Here is a 20,886-nt window from a genome sequence, read left to right as displayed (position 1 = left end):
AATATAAGTAATGCAGAAATAATCCACCCCTCACTCAAAAATAGAAAACAAATGCTACCTGCACTCCAACAAAAAACCCAAACACCTACAAGCATCATAAAAATGTAGTGACTGTAAAATTATAGTGTTTCTGTCAGAGCTACAAGCTCCAATGCCTTGAGTTCACAAAGTTACAGCACTCTTTGTGCTGTAACTATTAGTATGTGTTACTTCTTATTTAGGCTAAAATAAATTGAAAATCTGATTTTACCTGTACATTTTTCCTATAAGTATATTGCAGGAGATACAACTTGCATGCACCTAACTCACAGGCAGTGCGGATGGAGCATTAGGCATAAGGCAAGTGCATTGGCAGCACATGCACTGGAGTCCAAAGATGAAGGAAAAACCGAATAGAAACATTCCAATTTACACTGCTAGAAAAATTGTGATCTTTTCCATTAATAGTTGAGTTTTTCCTGGTGGTGGTGGTGGGGGGGGATCAACTTTCTCTTTTCTTACACAAAATTTTCCTGCAATATTTGTTGTTGTTGTTAGATCTGTTTCTTGTTCTCACTAGATCTTTGCATGGGACCAAAACAATGAAGGAAGCTTGTTTTCAGCAAGACATTGTCTAAGCAGTAATCTTATCCTAGAATAACTAACAGCAGTAGGAAAACCTACAAAAGTTTTTTGATTCAATTTACCTGCAAAAACTAGAATTCACAAAATACTTTTCAAGATTTAACAGTGTTGAAAGTTCAGGATGAACATTAATTTTTAAGACGATGATTTGTAATCAAGACAAGCATGGGAGACGCTAAATACAAAGTTGTGCATAACCAAGATCACATACCTGTATTCCAAGCTTTAAAGCTCACTTTTACATCAGTTAAGATGTGCTTTTAGACACATTTGTCACCTACAAGTGTTTCCATGGAGAACAAAGATGGTTTGAGGATGAAGGTGAACTTGAATGCTACCAGAAAGTGCTGCAGAACAAGCAGGGCAGTGGTAGGAATTTTTGTCTATTATTCTCCACTGAGGACCATGAAAAATTATAGACATTTGCAGAAGACCATAAGTTGCATATGGCTGGAGTCACATTGAAAACAGGAGATAATACCAATTTTTGGAGAATTCAGTCTTCATGGCATTATTATCACATGCTGCTGGTGACAGGAAAAGCGTACCTCTGGTGAAGAGGCCAGCATGAAGAACTATAGCAAAAATAGCCATTACCTCTGCAGACAGATTTTCAAGCATGACTATAAATCACCTTTCAGTAAATTTTAGCTTTTAGGGTAATTAGAGTATTCTGCATTATACTGCTGCCCCATGTTATGCGGTCCCTCCAGTGCACAGCTATGACAATGCTACAAGTGTTGGGAAGGGACAAGTGAACATGCCCTTGGGTAGCTGACATGTTCAGAAACAGAGATACATCTTCCCGAATACCTCCCTTGTCAGCTCTGCACATGAACATTACCAGACGCCACGTGGATCTGGATTTGCAGGCCTTGAGACATGAGAAGGGAGGAAAAAATGATGTAAGTGCCTCAAGCTCACGCACCGGAGTGTGATAGGTAAGTAGCAGCTGAGACACGGTGCAACTCCCAGAAAGAGGATTTGAAGATTTAAGGGGAATGCACCACTTCCTCTGAACATGTCTTCAGCATGTGTTAATTACCCAAAATGTTAGAAATAGGAGTTTCTGATTTATTTTTAATTTGAATGTATCTGGCTTTGGTTCTTTTTATGCCTTTCTCTACTAGGTTAAAAAAAGGCATTGGTACCCCGTATTTTCTTCAGGTGAAGGTACTCACATACCATAATCATATCTCTTCTTGATCTTCCTTTTGATATGCTAAACACCACCAGCTCCCTATATATTTCCTTGGAACACATCTCCTACAGCCCTCAAATGACTTTTTGTAACTTTTCTGATCCAGTGAAATTCTCCTGCATCCTTTTTAAAGTGTGGAAACCAGAACTATATGTAGTATTTTATTATCAGCAGGTCTAAGAGGCAAAAATCACCTCCCCTCTCTAGTTCTAACAGAACCTGGAATGTAAGACCGCTTTGGCACCCTGGTGAAATATCCTTGCTAATGAATGAAATACAAAGGTAGCGACATGACATAGAAGGCCTCTTAAAAGCCAGGTGGCCAGGCAAGGGAGAGACAGCAGATAGCGAGATCATTTTCTCACATGACAAAATAAAGCATAAAAGAGGAATTGGCACAATCCTAAGTGATAGGGACAGAAAAGCACCACTTGGCTACAACCCAGGCAACTTAATTATCGTCACGACTTGTTCAGAAAGACAGCCTTTTAACTCCACTGTGATCCAGGTCTATGCTGCTCCAAAGGATGCCAAGGAGAGGAAACTGTGCAATTCTGCAATTAGAACTGAGCTGGCCACACATCAGAAGAAGCGAGGCACGAACTGCTACAATTTGCGAGACTCCGTAGCCTTTATGAGCAGAGTAAAATGTTCCAGTAAAACCAGGAAACAAACGGAGAGCGGAAATTCTGCAAGGCAGCGACAGAAAATGATAGGGCTCAAAAAGACAGGACTGCAGTTACATGAAGTTCTTGGAGGAACCAGAGTGTGGCATTTTTAAGCACAGAGATAATGAGAAAGAAATAAAACTACAGACCCCATGCTGTGCTTGTCATAGGTGATGGAGAGAGGCGATAGACTGAAAACCAGGAAAGTTCCCCAAGGAGCTGGAGGCGGCACCTCAGCTAAGTAGGACACCGACGGCAGGGGAGGTCGGGGTGCTGGACGAGATCCCCAGGATGGTTGCAGATGGCTGCAGCGCCCGGCAGGACCCGAGGAAATGGTAAGTTGGTCTGGATAATCAAAATATGAGAGCCCCACCAAGCACAGGGCAACCTTGCTGGTCACTGAGCTATACCTGAATGCAGGCAAGTATTTATGGCTTGCTAAAAAAAAATATGGGCCGTGCCACAAAATCCCATTGATGGATTTTGGAATGAGATCAACATTTTCCTAAGCATAGCTCTTCGCCATAACACTACAGATTTACGTTTGAAATTGTGTAGACAAAAAGAAGTACTTGCAGATGCTTTATTATGTCCTATATCATCCTCACAGCACAGCCACGCACTACAGACACGCACTGTTAGCACACTCATCACTGTAATTTCTTCGCATCAAAATTAACACTTTCCTTTGCTAAACCATTCTTTTGCTTTGAGAAACATTGATTTTTCCTGCTTGGTTCTCCCCTCACTAGCTGGTCCAAACAACTTTGCATGATCTTCCACGTGGCTCCAATCTGTCTTCAAAAACCCTTATCAACACTATTAATTTTCTTCATATTTACAGTCAGGGCCCCCATATCTAGGTAGCCATTTTAGTTTTCCTTCTCCCTTCCTCTCATTTCTTAGCTCTTACTTCATACAGTAATGTAAATTTCCATATGCAGGACCTTAAGGGCCAGAAGAAGGATCTACAAAGATAGCCAGTTTGTGTGCAGCATTCTGTATCTCAGTTAATACGTTCAGGAGTACTGCTAATTTTGCAAAAGTACATGGCAATAACAAATGTCAATAAAAACTGTGAACAATAAAATACCTGGTAAGAGAAATTTAATTAAGATTTCATTAAAGACAAAGATGACCCTTTCTTGCTTTTTAGCAGAACAGCAATGTCTCTGCACTGTTACATGCAGCTAAAATGTGCGGAGATAGTAATAAGTAAGGAGTGGAATACCTGAAGGCCAGATTTCGAAATGCACTATTTACCCTTTGAAAACAATCACAAATGGAGATGGCTCAGCACATCTCAGGATTTGTCAAGGGCAGGCCTGACAGAAGCATTTTTAGATGTTTAATGCTTCTGGCAAAACCTTCGTTTTACACAGAGAAATACATCTGCAATGATTTAACTTTAGTCATCATGTATAATCAACAAACTATTATACACACAGTCTGTTGGTTGTGTGCTTGTCTGTGTTTACACAGAATTGCTGTGTAATTCACATGTGCACACAGATCAAAACTCACACTACAATAGAATATTAAACAATAGATTTAAACTTTGAAAATAAAATTCGCCTCCAAAGTTACTGCAACGTGCAGACTTTTTCAAACAACCATGTAAAAAATAATAATAAAAAAAAGATGAAATACCACCATAATAAAGTCCTATTTACAAATCCAGAAAAATCCTTTTTGTCTCCATAGAATTCTGTGAAATTTAAAAATTCGCCAGTTTCAATACAGCGGCTGCACACAGACATTGACAACTACTATTCAAAGCCTCTTTGTCGGGCAACAATATTTAAAAAAGAAAGTTGTCAGTATTTTAATATAAATTACAGTCTCCACATCTTTAGAAAAAAATGACAAAGCAACATTCACAGTAGCACATTTAGTGTCCTTCACTTAACTTTACGTGCACGTTGCAGTACCAGTACACAGCTGAACAGCACAACTAAGTTCTCTGCTGACAATATTCAGTCTGCCATAGTGAAATTATAAAAATTTGGGTGGAAAAATAAAACTGAAAAGACATAAATATTTTATATAAAAATCCCACTTTGGTATAGAACTCTGAGCAGTATATCACTGTGTTTTCAGATTAATAATGCAGCAGTATAGCTCTCATTGTGCTTCTGTTTACGTGCACCCAAAAAACCCTCTATAGCTTCACTATGATGAAAAAATTAAACAGACAAAACATAGCCAATTAGCTGTTGAAAAAAAAAAACCAAAATGTTTCATTTTCAGTATTGTAACTTTGGATTCACAACATCCATTTTAAGAGAACGAAATTAAATAAATGTTATAAGGTGTGTACCCATATATACAAACACAAAAACAGTTTGAATTTTAATGACAATGTTCAGAAAAATTATGGAACATATCTCACTTTTCTACAGATATAGTTAATACATAACTTTAATGAATATAAAATACAGAAGGTCTTCTGCTGTTCTTCATTTGCATCAGGTTTGGTAAAAGATAGAAACATCTATAAATACTGATGAAAATAGATTTAGATGAAGTCTACAGTAATTTCCTGGCATAAGATATGAGTGAAAGTTAATGTCATTTTAAAGATAAACACGCATTTTTCATACCAATAAATAATGCTATAAATCCTGCTGTACTGGGTTGCAAATAACTACAGCTGAATAAAACTGCATGACATGGGATTTACTTATCCTGTATGTTCACAGAAACAACTTGTTCTCTGACAGCACTCATTCTTGGCAATTTATTGCAGCTGTCAGCAGCCAATTTGTTCAGATTACTGCTATGCATAGAGGTGTAACAATCATGAGGATTTATTAGCTGATTATCGTAAAGGTGACAGTCAGGATCGCCTTCAGAAACACAGATGAAAAGAAAGTTAAATAATTACACAAAGATTAAAATCATTTCACCTTCATTTTGATCGTAGAATTACCTACATAAATGTATCACAGTATGTGTTTTTAATCACAGTAGTATATCGACTCAATATGGAAAAGAAATGATTTACACATAGCAAAAACATGTGAATATTAAACATACTCAGACGGAACACAATACAGACATACCTACGTATTTCTACTTATCAGATGAAGTATTGACTAATACTGCAAGTTCACATGCTCACTGGAAGGTAAGAAACCTGCCCCAATGACTTTAAGTGCTGGTGCTTTCCAAAAAAAAAAAAGGATTTCAAGACCTCACATCCTTGGTTCTTGACTTTTTTTGTTTGTTTGTTTCTTTGAATGATCTTCAGAAGAATGCCAGAATTTAATCCCTCACTCCATGCTGCATGAATCTGTCAGTGTTTCCTTATACAAATCAGCAGATCATCAGAAATATATTTTTCTCAGAGCTTTTGTGTGAGGTCTTTTTTCAGGCTTTTGAAATCTCAAATTAAACACTGAAGTGGTTCTAGGATTTCCTTTTTTGGGGGTTATTCGTAGATGAAAGTTCATGATGCACTACATCCTTTATACTCACATGGATTGTGCATATAGTTGCAACTCAAATTTGACTAATATATAGGGCTCAAAGTTAAGAATGGAAATAAAGCAGTCAGCATCTCACTTTGGGAATCACCACACCAAACGTGTCTGGGTACCAAGATGAAGACGGAGCTTTATGCTCGTTCTGTGACAGACATATCTTTCTCCTTCTCTGAATTAGGATACCACACTGTCACTCTCACCCTCTTAATACTTTCCTTTTTCTTACAAGCCACTCCTTCCACTTCTGTCCTCCTGTCACGCAGACCCAAAGCCAGAATCTCACTTCCATGTCTCCAGCCTTCTCTCACATCCCTCTTTCATCTTCCTGCCCTCAAAAAAGGATTGCAAACCCAAGCCCTCACAGGCTGAGCACACGTGCCATCTCCACTTTGCCATACTCCTGACTTCATCCTGGTTCTCCACAGTGCTCCAAGGTAATGATTACGACAATGCTTACATGGCCCACAGAATTCTGTGTTCATGACTTCCCAGTTCTTTTATTTCACTGAGGTGCAGCTGACACAAAATATAATTCCAGAAGAAATTATGACGTTCTGCTTCGGAACGAAATTTGCAAGTTATGGAAGTTAACACAGAAAGAACACCTCGATTCCAGGGTACTACCAGTGCCACTTTCTGCACGGTTCCTGGAGCTTGTCCCGCGAATCTTCCACTCAGAAGCCCTGACTTGCAGCTGCCCAGTAGGCATCGCCTCTCTCATCCCACCACCACGCATCCACACCGAGATCGTGGGGGAACTCCTGCTCTCCATCCCCAAAATCAGTTTATTTTAGAAACTCTGTTTTTTTTTGGGATGTTGCTCTAACAAGGACACTCCTGGGCAAAGCAGATTGCCCATCTGCATTTTGCACGGGGAAATTCTGCTGACCTTCACCCATGCTCTGCAAGCAGTTGAACGTGATAGACAAAAAAAAAAAATTAAAAAAAAAATTATTGTAGATGAGAGATGAAAACTGCTCCTTAGACTTTTTTTATACTGTTTTCTTAACTCAGTCTGCTGTTTCTCTCAATGTGCAGGATCTCTTCAAACGAGCCTGGCTTCTCCCTAACCATGCTTTAGCCGGACAGGGCAGTTTCTCAGGAAAAAAATTGTTTTCATTTAATAAAGTTATATAAAAAAGTTATAATAAATATATAATTTATATATAATATAATATATAATATATAATATATAATATATAATAAAGTTATAATAGCTACGGCTCAAATATTGTGTAAGAAAGTAGGAAGATCGTAATAAGATGAAATTGATTATTCTTCATCACTGAGACATGCTAGAACACTACAAGGAAGTCTTTTGTTTCCGTCCTACATGATGACCTTTCCTGGAACCCGAGCCAAAACATTCAGTTTATTCTATGTGCCTTGAGAGACCTACTCAGACGTTACTCATGGACTACGACTCAATCTTGCTTTACGAAATTAATATCTATTTATCACAGCACACACACAGAACAAATCTGTAGTGTCTGTACCAAAGCATTTACAGCTTTCAGAGACAGCCTTGAAATAAGAAACTGGGTAAGAGAGGTCCCTGTAAAGCAGAGCTGTCAAGTACTGGTGATTTTTATCCATAGTGATTTGAAGAGTATTAGTGAAGGTGAATATTAAGACCTATTTTTGTATTCAGATTGAGTTTGACAAATGACAAAGTTTTTCATGGAAATCTTCACGGAGAAGAATTTGTTTGAAGGTTACATTATCCAGAGATGTGGTACCATCTCTGGTGAAAACGAGAGAGTGTCTGAAAGGACAAAGTGAAGAGGGATTATAAGCACACTGATAGCAGAAAGGTCACAAAAATCAAGCGCGGTGAGATTTTGGGAGAAGTACCACTGATTTTGTTGAAATCAGTTCAATACTGCAATAGCGCTGCAGGTGAGCTTTCTCAGAGGAGCATCTTTTCTGGCATTCATGCTATAGAGGAATTACATCTGTTTGGGTGAATAACAAAACAAAACAAGATACTCTCAGGGAGAAATGCTAAAAGCTTCAAGATGTTTTCTTCAAGAGAAGATTTCTCATACTACCATATTTCATGGGCCTGAATAAAATGTAGAAATTGCTTGTTGCTTCCATGATAGCTTCCAGTTACTAAAAAGAAATATACTCAAGCTTAAGACATTATAACTTTCTCAGATATCTGAAAAGCTACCTAAATAGCTTATATGCGTAAAGTTACACATTTTTCTTCTACTCTAATTTCTCTGTTGCATTCTTATCTAGGTTTCAAGCACCCTGAAGCAAAACCCATGTCTTTATTTTATACAGTTCTCTAAAATACTTTAAACTTAATGTTATAATTACTGATAATAGTAATAATGTAAGTACTGTTCCGAAGTCTGTGTACTGAAAAGTCCTAAGTGAGAACTCCAAAACTCACCATGTTTTGGATAAGAAGGTTAAAGCTAAGCAGAAGATAGAAATGATTTCCAGAGGTTTGCCACATATTGAGACAGGTCTAAATGATTATGTTACTTCAGAAAAATAGTCATTGTTACCCTTTGTGCTGACTGAAATCAAAAAAGGGAAAAGATAGCGATATGAACTTCAAATATAAACATATCACTCCATCCACGTTCCATTGTATAAAATAAAATTGTACTATGCATGCTTTTGAAAAGCTTTTGTCTGATACTAAGGCTGTTTGCTTGCCAAAGACTCTGCATCTATTCTGAATTCCCGCTTGGTAGGAAATAAACACGTAATATTATCCAATTGATCTAAAGAAAGCCATTAACTTAAACAGAAGCAGAGAGGAAAAGGTTAGTGGAAACATAACGACATGGACTTCAGAAGCACATAGCTCAGTCTGGAGGATTTCCATTCCTAATTTTAGCCACCCAAAAAAGCATTCTACTACTTAATAGTATCAATGCCCTAGTGAAAACACCTATAACCAATATTCTAACAATCAAAGTATACAGGATTAATTACTATTTTTATTGTAAATGTATGGATATCTATTAAAATATGATGTAAACACTTTTCAGCTTTCAAAGAAGCACTGTCTTTGTACAGCATCTATAAGCATAAGACAACTAATGCAATTGTCTGAAAACACCTATCATCTTCTGAGACAGTCAGAGGGAGCACAATCACACAGATTTATACCATTTCTTGAACTGTGAGTTCTTCACAGAATACTCTCATTTCATTCACCAAGTAGACTGAAAAATGAGAACATCATTTTGGTATTACATTTTTATCACAAGTCATGGGAATTATGCTGGGCGTTGCCATATGGAACCTCCTGCATCTTGATTATAGTTCTAAACATGGGGTTTTCATTTTGGAAAAAATAAGTCTATCAATTGGTAAAAGCTGCCACCTACTGGTCAACACAAATTATTTTACACCACCAAGGTAAAGAATAATGCCAACGCCACAAATTATACTCTTACTTTGTAAAAAATCCTCCCCCACCTTTGAAAAAAGAAAGGCAAGAACAAATGATCCTAAGAAATAGTTTCAACGGCAAGGTTCATTTTAATCATCTGCTCCCATCCCCAGGGAACTAGAAGGCTGTAAGTGCACAAACCTGCCAATAAAATCATCCTTTTTGCCAGCATCTTTGTCCCACACGGTAATATCAATAATTCCACCTCGTTCTTCGTAGAGATGAAAGTCAAACTGCTCCCTCCACTGAGGATTCAAAGTTTTTGGCACAATCTGAAAAGAGCAAAAAGGAAGTCATATTGCATTGTGAAGGCGAACTTTCTCTTGAATTTCAAATTTGATCTTTAGAGTCTGTGTTCAGGAAGCATTTTTAAGGTATGAGTATCTCACGGACTGAGGATTTAAAAAACAGTAATTAAAAAAGACTATTGGTCAGTTCTCTCATGCTTCTTTGACACATCATCAACCTCCAAAATCTTGCAGCCTGTCACCTTCAAAAGCCTTCATAACAAAGGATTTACCCTGGGAATGGATACATTTTTTTGTAGAATAATCATGCCCTATCTTGAGTGGCAGTTAGCTACAAATTACCTCAGCCTAAAGAAAAACAAAGCACCTGAAATGACAAGTAGATGGTGACTAAGAGTATTTAAACAGAAACAATTTGATCATCTCCTCTTTCCCCAGCTTCATCAATACTGGGACAAAAATGTAATTTTAAAAAAATAATTGAAATCAAACAAACAAACAAACAACTGCAATTTACTTCGTTTCCTTTGCAGCTCAGATAGAAGTAGTTTTCTGAATCATTTTCAGTACTTAACATACTTCAGTCCATGTACTTCTGAACATGCTCTGCAGTACAGAATCTTTGCATGTTTATAAATCAAAATGCAGAACAGTGGTCACATCTGCCCTAGTACCTTACCTATGAAGCTATTTCTACTTTCAGGGTTGATGTGTTTCACTGACTTGAAAAAATGGAAAAATTAAAGAGGATTAAGGACTAGACAAGCTACAGAAATGTTTAAGTCCTAAAAGCATGAGATTTGATTTCTTCGTTTTGATTTGTACATGAAAATGCACAGATTTAAAAATAATAATAATATTTTTTCAAACCAAGTAACACTATCATAAAACTGGGTGACAAAAGGGGTGAAAAGGTAGGTAGATACAGACCCTGAAGTGGGTGTGAGGACACAAAAACATAGACTTCCAGATGATTCTTCAGGCATTGATGGGGACTCCCAGCTGCATATGGATCCTGATGCCATTTAAGAGATGTTTAATCTCAACACTATGCACTAGAATTTACTTATCACAAATCCAAAGGATAAAAAGGGATTAAAATGGTCAAATATATAAATACATATTTTTTATTTTTTTTGGGGGGGGTGGGGGGTGAGTCTATCAATCACATAGCACCTATGCATGTTCCAACCTACATCACAGAAAAAGTAAAGAACAGTTACTCCATTGGTTGTAATACAACAAAGATGCTGAAAGTCAATCAAAGGAACAAATAAATTCCCTTACAGTGAATACCTGTGTGAAGACAGGTCTAGAACAGATGTGTGTAATGTGGTAATGTAGTAACGTGATGAATTTACGGCTTCACTTTTTTACCCAGAAGACAAAAAATAAAGTAAAATAAATAAAATGGAGATTATGGCAAACAGTATGTACAGGATATTGACATGGAAGATCTGCCAATGTCCAAGTCCATGTGCTTTCCCCTCGCGTTTGTTAAAAGGCTACAAAAAGATTTCTGACTTTCCTATAAATCTCTAAATTACTCTCCACCTTGTTCCATTAAAGACACGTGATTATAAATAATGATCATTCAGTATTACACCTCTGAAAAATATCTTTCCTGTATTTCAAACTGGTAAGTGTATCTTCTGTCTGAGATGTCTGAAAAGAAGCGCATCTCTTCAGTGTCTTTTTTTTGTTTGCCTCAAAATGTGTTATTGAAAAGCACCCATGTAAATACTTAAAGGGAAACATTATTTTCTTCCAATCTACATAATCCAAATAATGACAGGGAAAATGTCACTAATCTTCTAGGTGATTTTAAAAACCATAGTTACAGAAATGGAAATAGAGGAGAATTGGAATTGACTTCTTTGATAGCCAGTCCAAATGTGGCATAGAGACTACAGTCTGAATTAGGATTCCCACCAGAGTTCTCTTCACTGAAATTTTAGTAATACCAAGACGCATTTTTCATTTTCAAAAGCTAAATCATACACAGTAGTTAAGGAGCACTGAAAAAAAAAAAAGGCCTTTTACACTTACTTATATTTACCCTACATGATTCCAGACAAAGTATTCAGATTATCAGTCAATTCACTTGTTCAAATTAAGACAGCAACTAAAAAATAATAATTAAAAAAAAAACAAAAACTTAAAAACCACCAGTATAACCACCAGTATTGTTTTGAGTAGAACTAGACAGTTTATGAATAGCCTGTGGGAATCAACAATTCCTCCATAAGCCTAATTTCAGGTCAGAAGGCCCTAAGGCTGGCTCTGAGGTCTGCAAAGTTGACACCCAGACACTTGTGGTCTCTTTCTGACTTTTGCTTTCTTCTGGCTCAAAGACCACAAGGGCTGTCATGGCCATGGAAAGAGGAAGGTGTGTCATCAGTGGTCCCAGTATCTTCCACAAACAGCAATTTTCAAACCAACAGGAATGAGGAAAATAATAGCAAGGAAACCAAGCAGCTCTCTACAATCATTTTCTCCCTGATCAATCCTCCTTGCATGTTAAACACATACATATACAAAAACTTAGCGAAACTTGCTGCAAGGACACAATGAGCAAAATGAGAACATAAATACAACTCTCTTCAAGGACACCACTATGCAAATGATGCAAGTCTACTTGCATCAAGCCAGAAACGCACAGATGTGGTATCTACTTGTCACAATTGCTGTACAATTGTCCCCTGCAGTGATGGACCAGGAGCGAGAAATAAAAGCCAACACAGTCTGTATGGAAAATATGGTGTGCCTCCTGCTCACCTACATTTTTAGTGCCTTTTTTTTTTTTTTTTTAATATCTGGCTTTATTTTATTTATATTTTGGTTTATAATGAAATACAACAAAACATCTGAAGAAAAATCCAGGTGCTCTGACAGCTAATAAATCCCCAGCATTTTTTAAGTACTCATGCAAGCCAAAAAAAAAAAAGCTCAAACAGGAAGAAACTATTTCAAACAGTGTCTATGTGCAGCGCAGACCACAGCTAAAATTACCTTGCTCTTGTACTTCTGATGCCCCAGACGGAACTTCACGTAAGGATCACTGAGCCCGTTTGCATCCATCGCCTTAAGTTCGTGACCTTCTATCAAGGTAACGCTAACTATCCCTCTCCACAGCTGAGATTTTCTGTGCAAGTCTGAGAGGCGTAAGCTCTGTGTCTGAAACTTCAGGGAAATAAAAACATAGTTTTAGTTAAAACAAATCCATAGATTTCCTGTGTTTTAATGTTCTTTTTTGTATTATCATGAATGTAAACAACCATCTTAAGCCATTTTAAAGTGATTTGGCAGTACATATATAAACCACATTATAAAGAATTACTTGGACAGAAAATTGTGACTAATGTGCAGGTAATGTCATGTTCTGCTTTTGCAGAATGAAACTCAACTAATACTGCTTAAGGAAATGTTTAAAAAAAAAAGTCTGTTTTCTTCCTGTTTCACTTCTCTCTCTGCAGAACAAACTAGCAACATTACAAATAAATGTTACAAAGTCTGTTATATGAGTTGCATATGACTGAAGGAACTTGAACAAACATTAAAACAGAGAACAGCAAGAAAATGAAACCTCCATTAAAATAAAACAAATCCACCACAAAAAGCGTGGACCACAGAAAAATAAAGCAATAAACTCCTGTGCTTGACAACTATTTGCAGCATGGAGAATTGAATTAAGTGCCAACACGCTAGTTGAAGATTTTCATGATGAGACTTTGCCGAACCTTTAATTTGAACTGTGTAGAAACTTGTGGACCTCTCAATTGCTAACTTTTGGGGAAAAAAAGTTCACATAGACACCCACAAACCATATGGCCACAGCATTCACCAATGAACTCCGCTAAGGGTGGAAGAGTGGGGAGAACTGACATACCACTTTTGCACTTTTCAGTTATAGAAAACACGTCTCAGGTGTGTGGGAGGATACCTCTTAATCTGCAATTGTATTCATTCAGAACTGCCTTATCTAAAATCAGACCATTAGATAGCTATACAATATTTAACTTACAAACTACTCTGCCTAGGAATCAAAAAACCTCATGTCTGCACCGACACTGGGCTGTAAATATATCAAGGCTGCATTCTCTTTATTATGCAATGTAGTTTGAGCAGCAAAGGCTTTGTGGGCTCAGGAACCATCCATACAATAAAATGCTGTTGCATTGTTAGCTTCATCATTTACACATCTCTGATCTTACACATTCTTTAAGATCATTCTGTCTGATCTTACACATTCTTTTAAGGGTTTTCAGTGCAAATTTGGTTTGAGTCTTTCGCAGGGTAAACAGAACTGGATGGTTATAACCATGCAAATGCATAGGGTAGGAATTTCACTTTATTTACTATCCAGAGAAGCTTACAAAAAGTACACTGGAGTATAATGACTGAATTACAATCTGCTCTCACCAAACTCCAGAGGGAAGTGTTATACGTAAGGACTGGGTTCACTGGGGTGGGAGTAAACCCGAGTAACATGCTTTTAGCAGTATGTTGCATATCATATTGATATGTATTTCTAATAGCTATTCATTCCGATGAATATGGTTACTGCCAAAATATTTCACTGTTTAGTTAAGATCTACCTTGCAGTAGTGAAGGATTTGACTGCAGAGAAGTTTCTCAAAAAATTATTGTTACTGCAAAGGCAAACAAGGAACTATGGAGTTCAGCTGTGGAGTAACCTTAACCTGTGGCATAAAGCGGCAGTGTGACACCAGAAAGTAGAAACCCTACAAAAATTAGGACACAGGAAAGAAACTTAGTTGTTAGAAGAGATTTCATTTACAACAAGGTAAAATTATTAAACGTAATGAATTTTACCTCAGCAATAATGCCCTTAGTTTGGCAGTATACAGTCAACACTTCTGAAAACTTGTCTTGTGAACAAGTGGTAGCATTTCCTAATTGTTTGGTTTCTTAGAAGGTTTGGAGGAAAAGAAGGACTGAATGGTATTAACCAAAACTGACTCTACCCTGAACACAGTGTGATGAGAGGCAGGTTAAGGAATCAAAAAAATGAGACAAAGCATGCTTAGAAAGAGAGTTCTTACTGGCACAGAAGCAGAGGTTTCATTGAGACATTTCAGCAAAGAACCCATAAGGGCTTTTTAAAGAACTGAGTTGGAATCTAAACGAATTCCAGAATATTTTCATGGAAAATTTAGCATTAGTTTGCATTTACAGCTGTGGAGCTCTTAAAGTAAAACTTAACTCATATACCCTTTACCTAACTAATCACAAACAAGGCAGTGAATCATTTAGAGAATATACTTGACCTAAATTCCCTGTGTTCAACAGTTCTTAAAATAACTTGTTGCATTAGAGCAGCTGCCACCATATAAAGCACACTTATTTTATTTTATTTTATTTTATTTTTTTTTATGAGCAGTAGTGAGTTTCATCAACTAAGGTAATTTTCAGTTGAGGTGGCAAGGCAAGACCAGATGATCCACCACAGAGTGTAGAACAGCTGGGTCAGATAGGAGTTTACGAGAACCAAGAAGAAATCCTGAGAACAAATATTCCTGTTTTGCTTCAGGAAGCCGTTTCAGGTCAGAGCCAGATCATACAGTTTATGATGCGCAAAGTGTTCATCAGATACCAGCGGCATGTTGACTGGTAGCAAAGCTACAGCCCAAATTTCAATCTGCTGGAATAAAAGAAGCTGGCTGCTAGAAATAAACTGGTATGTGCTGCTTGCTGCTGCTGCTTCTCTGAGGTAGGGAATTTGGACCATGGTTGTGCTCTTCTCTCCCTGGCTTTATTGGCAACACATAGATCCATTAAATAGCAAACTGAAAAAGGAAGACATACTGAAAGAGAAGGGCTACAGCTAGCGGGAACTAAAGCTAAGGAGAATATCTAGATTTCAAGTCAAATTTGTCAAAAGCTAATAAATGAAATAATGGAAGATAAGACTAATTTCACATCACAGAGTTCTTTCCTTATGACGTTTGTTTCACAGGATGAGAGAGGTGCATCATTTCTAGGTACTTTTTTAGGTATCTAAGCAACCTTCTGTAACCCATCCCACAATGCCAGAAGTAAAACCATGACAGTAAAATGAAGACATCAGCATGACTCTTTCCAAGTTCCTCCTGTGAAGAAATATTTCTTGAAACTAGTTCTTAACTGTCTTATTTCCAACAAGGTAGGTGATGCATATTGCATCCTGGTTTCACTCTTCTGCAACAAACAGATAAAAACTTAAAGAAACTTCACACTTTTTAATTTCTCTGGGAGTAGGTGTAAAGTTATATTTCAGAATACTTCCACCTGTAACTGGCCATGCTGTCTGTGTAATGTCACAGTTCTGAGAGAAGGACAAGCTCTCAGGCCACAGCTAACCAGCATTAATGTGATTAAAAACAAAACAAAAATCAACCAACCAACCAACCAAAATAAACAACCAAGCAACCAAAAAAAAAAAATGTAGCTTGCATACTGTGAAATTTTATTTTCCCAAAAGAAAATAAAAATTAGATTTTTGAAAAGGAGTCTTTCATGTCAAAAGATGCTTATAGCTGCCTGCAAGAGAAAAACACACATCTCTGTGTCCTTGAATGCAAAATCTATTGCTTGAGAACAGTTCAGCAGTTAAGAGATGAAGTAAGCTAACTACCATATACTGCTTCTCAGAAATAACTCTTCAGTGAATTATTGTTCACCTCTCTAGACTACTAAACTGTATGAAATTAAATACAACCATTAGTCCTCCTGTGTTTTATTGCCTAATACGAACAGGATTTCCGAGTTGGATGAAAACATTTTCCCTTCTGTCATGGATATGTCTGCACAGCTATCCCAAAAATAATGAGTGCCTCTGGGTGCTGTTGCAGGCAGATTAGAACAGTGTGCCTACCACAAACTTATTTAAACAAAAAAGTCATAAAATCAAATAAATAAATGATGCAGCCATGTTTCCTGCAAAAGCTTATCTAAACAAAGACTAACTTTGGGTTGGAACCTTGAAATTAAATGCAATCAAGAAAGAGTGTAGCAAAGAATGATACTTCAGTCCATGGCTGAACAGAATACAAATACAAATACAAACAAAATACAAACACAAATACAGCAAAGCAAATCAAAGCTGTCACTGTAAATGACTGCTGCCAATTCCAGAAAAAAGTCAGAATTCTTCTCCCCCAGTTCCCCAGTTTCTGGGATGTGTACACAGCTCGGATAAAGCATTTAAAGAAAAAAAAATATATATATATTAAGAATGTCAATAGACACAGATGCTACCTTGCCTACATGACAAAAAATCAAGGGACAGCCAGATGTAAAAAAAACTGCACAGAAAATGCTTTTCCTCTGTTAGAAATTAGAAAAAATACAACACCTTGCAGAATTCATCAGCAGATAGCTACTGAGCTACTAGGAAGTCAGAGTCCCGCTGAAGGCCAATTCCTTTTAATTTCTGCTCATTGTTACTCAACGAGCTTTATAAATGGATTACTTCTGATAATTACTGTAATATGAAAGAATATTTATCTTAACTTCTGATCAACAATAATTGATAATTGAGGACATTTCCATTCGAGGAGAAGCTAATCTAACCCTTTCAGAACCTGAGAAGTTTACACTGCCCTATATCCTGTATATTCTTAATATGACCACCATGTTAAATCGGGTCTAGGATGTTTGCTCTGACAACTTTATATTGTCACTGTTGTAGCAATCTTCTGGTGACACTGCAATATTTGAAATAACAGCTGATACTTTTGCAACATTTCATGAATTTTTGTGGTTTCCGGAGTCCAACAATTGTGCATGCTACTTAAACAAACGCAAGGAAAGCCACACTGTAGTTTTATACTGGAGCCAGCTTATGTGTAATATGATGAAGGTTGTGACTCTATTAAGAGGACTAAAAGCACTAATTAGGCCTCATATTTTCTGGAAAAGGGCAGAAATATTTATACAGGAAAAAGGTGTGCTGGCAGGAGTTGTTGGAGAGCCTGTGCCGGTATAACGCTAACCTTCACCCTTCTCCTCCTCCCAGCAATTCCTCTTGGGACCTGTGTTGGCAATACATAGAAGTGAACAAGTCTCCTGATGATCGTGTTGTTTTCCGCTGTCCTAACACCAAAGTGGATGTGACACAAAGAAGCATGGTGGCCACTAACTCTTGATGAAAACTACCTGTGCTTTTGGAAGTGGAAACTTGAACCCAGACCCCCCCGCCGAAATACTACTCTGCTGTTTTGATTGATAACCATAACAGCTGCTACCACTCACGTATCCATAATGCAAATATAAGCTTCACCAAATATTTGCATAATTTTTATAGCCAGACGTCTAACAGACAGGTGTATCTATTCTGACATTTTTTACTTCTATTCCATTATTTAACAGTTTTCCTTCAAGCACTATTTACACCTGATAAACTGACATCCAGAACCCAATGGCTTACAAAAGCTAATATTTTCTTAATCTTAAAAAAATAATTTCTTATAAACCATCTCAAAATAATTCTACCTCCTATTCTAAAAGTATACACAGCTTTGTTTGAAAGATGCTACGTTGATTGCAAATTCCTTCAATTAAGAAATGTCATACTACTCCATATTTCTGCTTGTCTTTGTTATCCTTAAACCATGATTTGCTATTTCCAAGTTTTATTCTCTACTCAAGAGGCATCTTGTTCCAGCAGAAAAGCATTTGTTTCTATTTTAAAATAGAAAAAATGCTTCATACGGGTATTCATGCTAGGAAAAGGCAAATCTGTCACATAAAGCAAGTATTTTGAATTAGGCATAAAAGTATCCGTTAATAAGGCCATAGTTTTTGGCATCTTAGTGAGTGCTACTGAACATGCATCTTTTTAGGAAAACACCTGAAATAAAATTTAAAAACAGTCAGCAGTTAGGAGCTGAAAGCACATTACATTTAGTTTTTTTTTTCAATTGTTTCTGAGTTATAATTTTGTCTTTAAAGGTATATGAAAAAAGTATTGCAACGATGAATTAAAGCAAAAACAGTCATCTAAACACAAACTACAAACTGCTTTAATTCACTTGCCTTAGGCAGTGAATGCACTCGTCACCAACTGTAATTAACCAAAAACAGTTTCACAGTCATGACTTCAGGATGAAAAACAAATTTTACTCTTAGTTTATATATAATCTGTTGCAACCCAGACTAATGTATCTTAATTTCTGGGAAGAATGGAGCTTTCATTTCAGTTAATCGAAGTCACACTGAAAGAGCTCGCCACATGTTAATAATACAAAATTAATAGCACTAATACATTCTAGTGCATTCTAGAATTTGCAGTTCTAAAATACGAAACAAAAGAGAAATTTTAAACGAAGAGAGGGTGACACCTTATCTTTTCCTGCAGATTTCCTCACCCAGCAGCCCTGTAGCTCTGCGGATGACAGCAAGCTGGGTGGTGCAGCTGATACGCTAAAGGGAAGGGATGACATCCAGAGGGATCCTGGCAGGCTTGGTGAGTGCATATGAACCTCATGAAGATCAACAAGGCCAAGTGCAAGGTCCTGCACATGGGTTGGGTCGATCCCAAACATGGATAGAGGCTGGGCAATGAGCAGACAGTGGTGAGACACTGGAAAAGGTTACCCAAAGAAGCTGTGGATGCCCCATCACTGGAAATGTTCAAAATCAGGTTGGACATAGTTTTGAGCACTCTGATCTGAAACTGTACAGTCCCTGTCCTTCAGTCTTTCTCAGAGAAGCTTCCTGAATGCTCCACAACTAACAGTGAGCCAAGACCCAGCAAAGGTTGTTAGAAAATCAGTCTGACCAAAAAACTTCATTTGACCTTGTACCGGGTCTGGCTGGGATGGAGTTCAGTTTTCCCTCAGCAGCCTGGAAGGTGCTGTGTTTTGGATTTGTTCCTAAAACATTGTTGATGACACACCACTGTGTTGTTACCTGTTGCTGAACAGTGTTTGCACAGCATCAAGGCTTTGTGCTGGCTGTGGTCAACCATCAACAGTCTTGTTAATTTCTCCCATCTTATCACTATTCCTTCTGACATACTATCTACACAGAGTAAAACCTAATTGACTAAACCATTGTTTTTTTTCTTCCTACAGACTCTTCATCTTTAGCACCTGAACACCCCAAAACTTTCCTTCAAATTAAATATACATGTATTTTTTTCAAAATAGCTTTTTTTTTTTTTCCCCAGACGTACTCTAAAATGCGTATGTAAATTGTGCCCAAATCACTGTGACAAAACATATCTATCTGTGTCAAGGGAAGAGATAAGCACAATTTGCATCACAGGAGATAATGTTAGACACTAGGAGGAAAAAAAAAAAAAAACAGCATTCTAATGGAAATGATAGCATAGTGGCAGAACATCCATCACTGTAGATTTTTATGGACAGATTAAACAAACAGTCAGCACAGTTTGCTACGGTGTTCACACATTAGGGCAGGAAGACAACTTTTCAGGTGGTCACTCCTATTTCCTGTCTTTTTTCACATCCAATGTGCACACAAGTAGGTTTTTTAATATCCGAGGCAACTGAAAATCTGGGAAGCGAGATTCAGTCTGTTCACCAAAACCACCTGCCTTGCTGTTGGCCTCTCATTACCTTTCCAAGATCATTCTTTCATATTTTATTGCCTTCACCTCACACTACCTGACGTCACTATCCCCTGCATTCTTCTGAATTAACTTCCTGCAATTATACAGCAAATTGTACAGCATCAGTGAGAAAGGGGCCAAATTTACCAGTACCTTCAGATTCTCTGCAGAAAAGTCTGTCTGCTCAAAATAACATGAAATGTTCTTCGAAAGAGTGGCACAAAGAAAGGTTTCTGCTTATGTTAATGAAAACGATTAATTGTCAAATGCAGGTAGGATTACCTGATATCTCTAAAAAAACAAGCAATGTTTATAAAAAAACCTGTAACTCCTCGCAGGGAGAGCCACTTGGAAAGTCAGCGCATTGTAGTGGGAGGTAAAAACTATAAAATACCCAACTTTTTTTTTTCTTAATTAAGCATATCAGCTCTTCTCCTTTCCCAGCTATAACCAAGAAAAACAACCAACAAACAAACAAAAATTAATTTTGACTGGAAAACACATTTGCTCTAACATAAATTGATAGTGAAGTACAATTACAGCTTGATTGACCACAAATTTATGCTTTTGATTTCAATGTTAAACACCACTCCACATTATAGAAGTGCTAGAAGCAGTAAGGTTTTATCTAAAAAACATTTTGGTAGTAAAGGCAAA

At 37.2% G+C, this 20,886-nt stretch overlaps 1 protein-coding gene across 13 annotated transcripts in view; it reads right to left on the bottom strand.

Moving 5' to 3' along the window:
- MCTP1 (multiple C2 and transmembrane domain containing 1) overlaps positions 1–20,886 on the bottom strand; it is a 277,914-nt gene that overhangs the window by 120,811 nt on the left and 136,217 nt on the right. For all 13 annotated transcript variants that reach the window (XM_083816846.1, XM_083816848.1, XM_083816838.1 and 10 more), the window contains 2 exons: positions 12,663–12,833; positions 9,544–9,674 (listed from right to left, as the gene is read on the bottom strand). In XM_083816846.1, coding sequence (XP_083672972.1) covers positions 9,544–9,674; positions 12,663–12,833 — 302 coding nt within the window. The remainder of the gene's footprint in view (positions 1–9,543; positions 9,675–12,662; positions 12,834–20,886) is intronic.

This window comes from Anser anser, assembly GCF_964211835.1.
Source record: "Anser anser genome assembly, chromosome: Z".
Lineage (NCBI taxonomy): Eukaryota > Metazoa > Chordata > Aves > Anseriformes > Anatidae > Anser > Anser anser.
The sequence above is the reverse complement of the archived record's forward strand: the minus strand, read 5'-3'. Positions and strand labels throughout refer to the sequence as shown.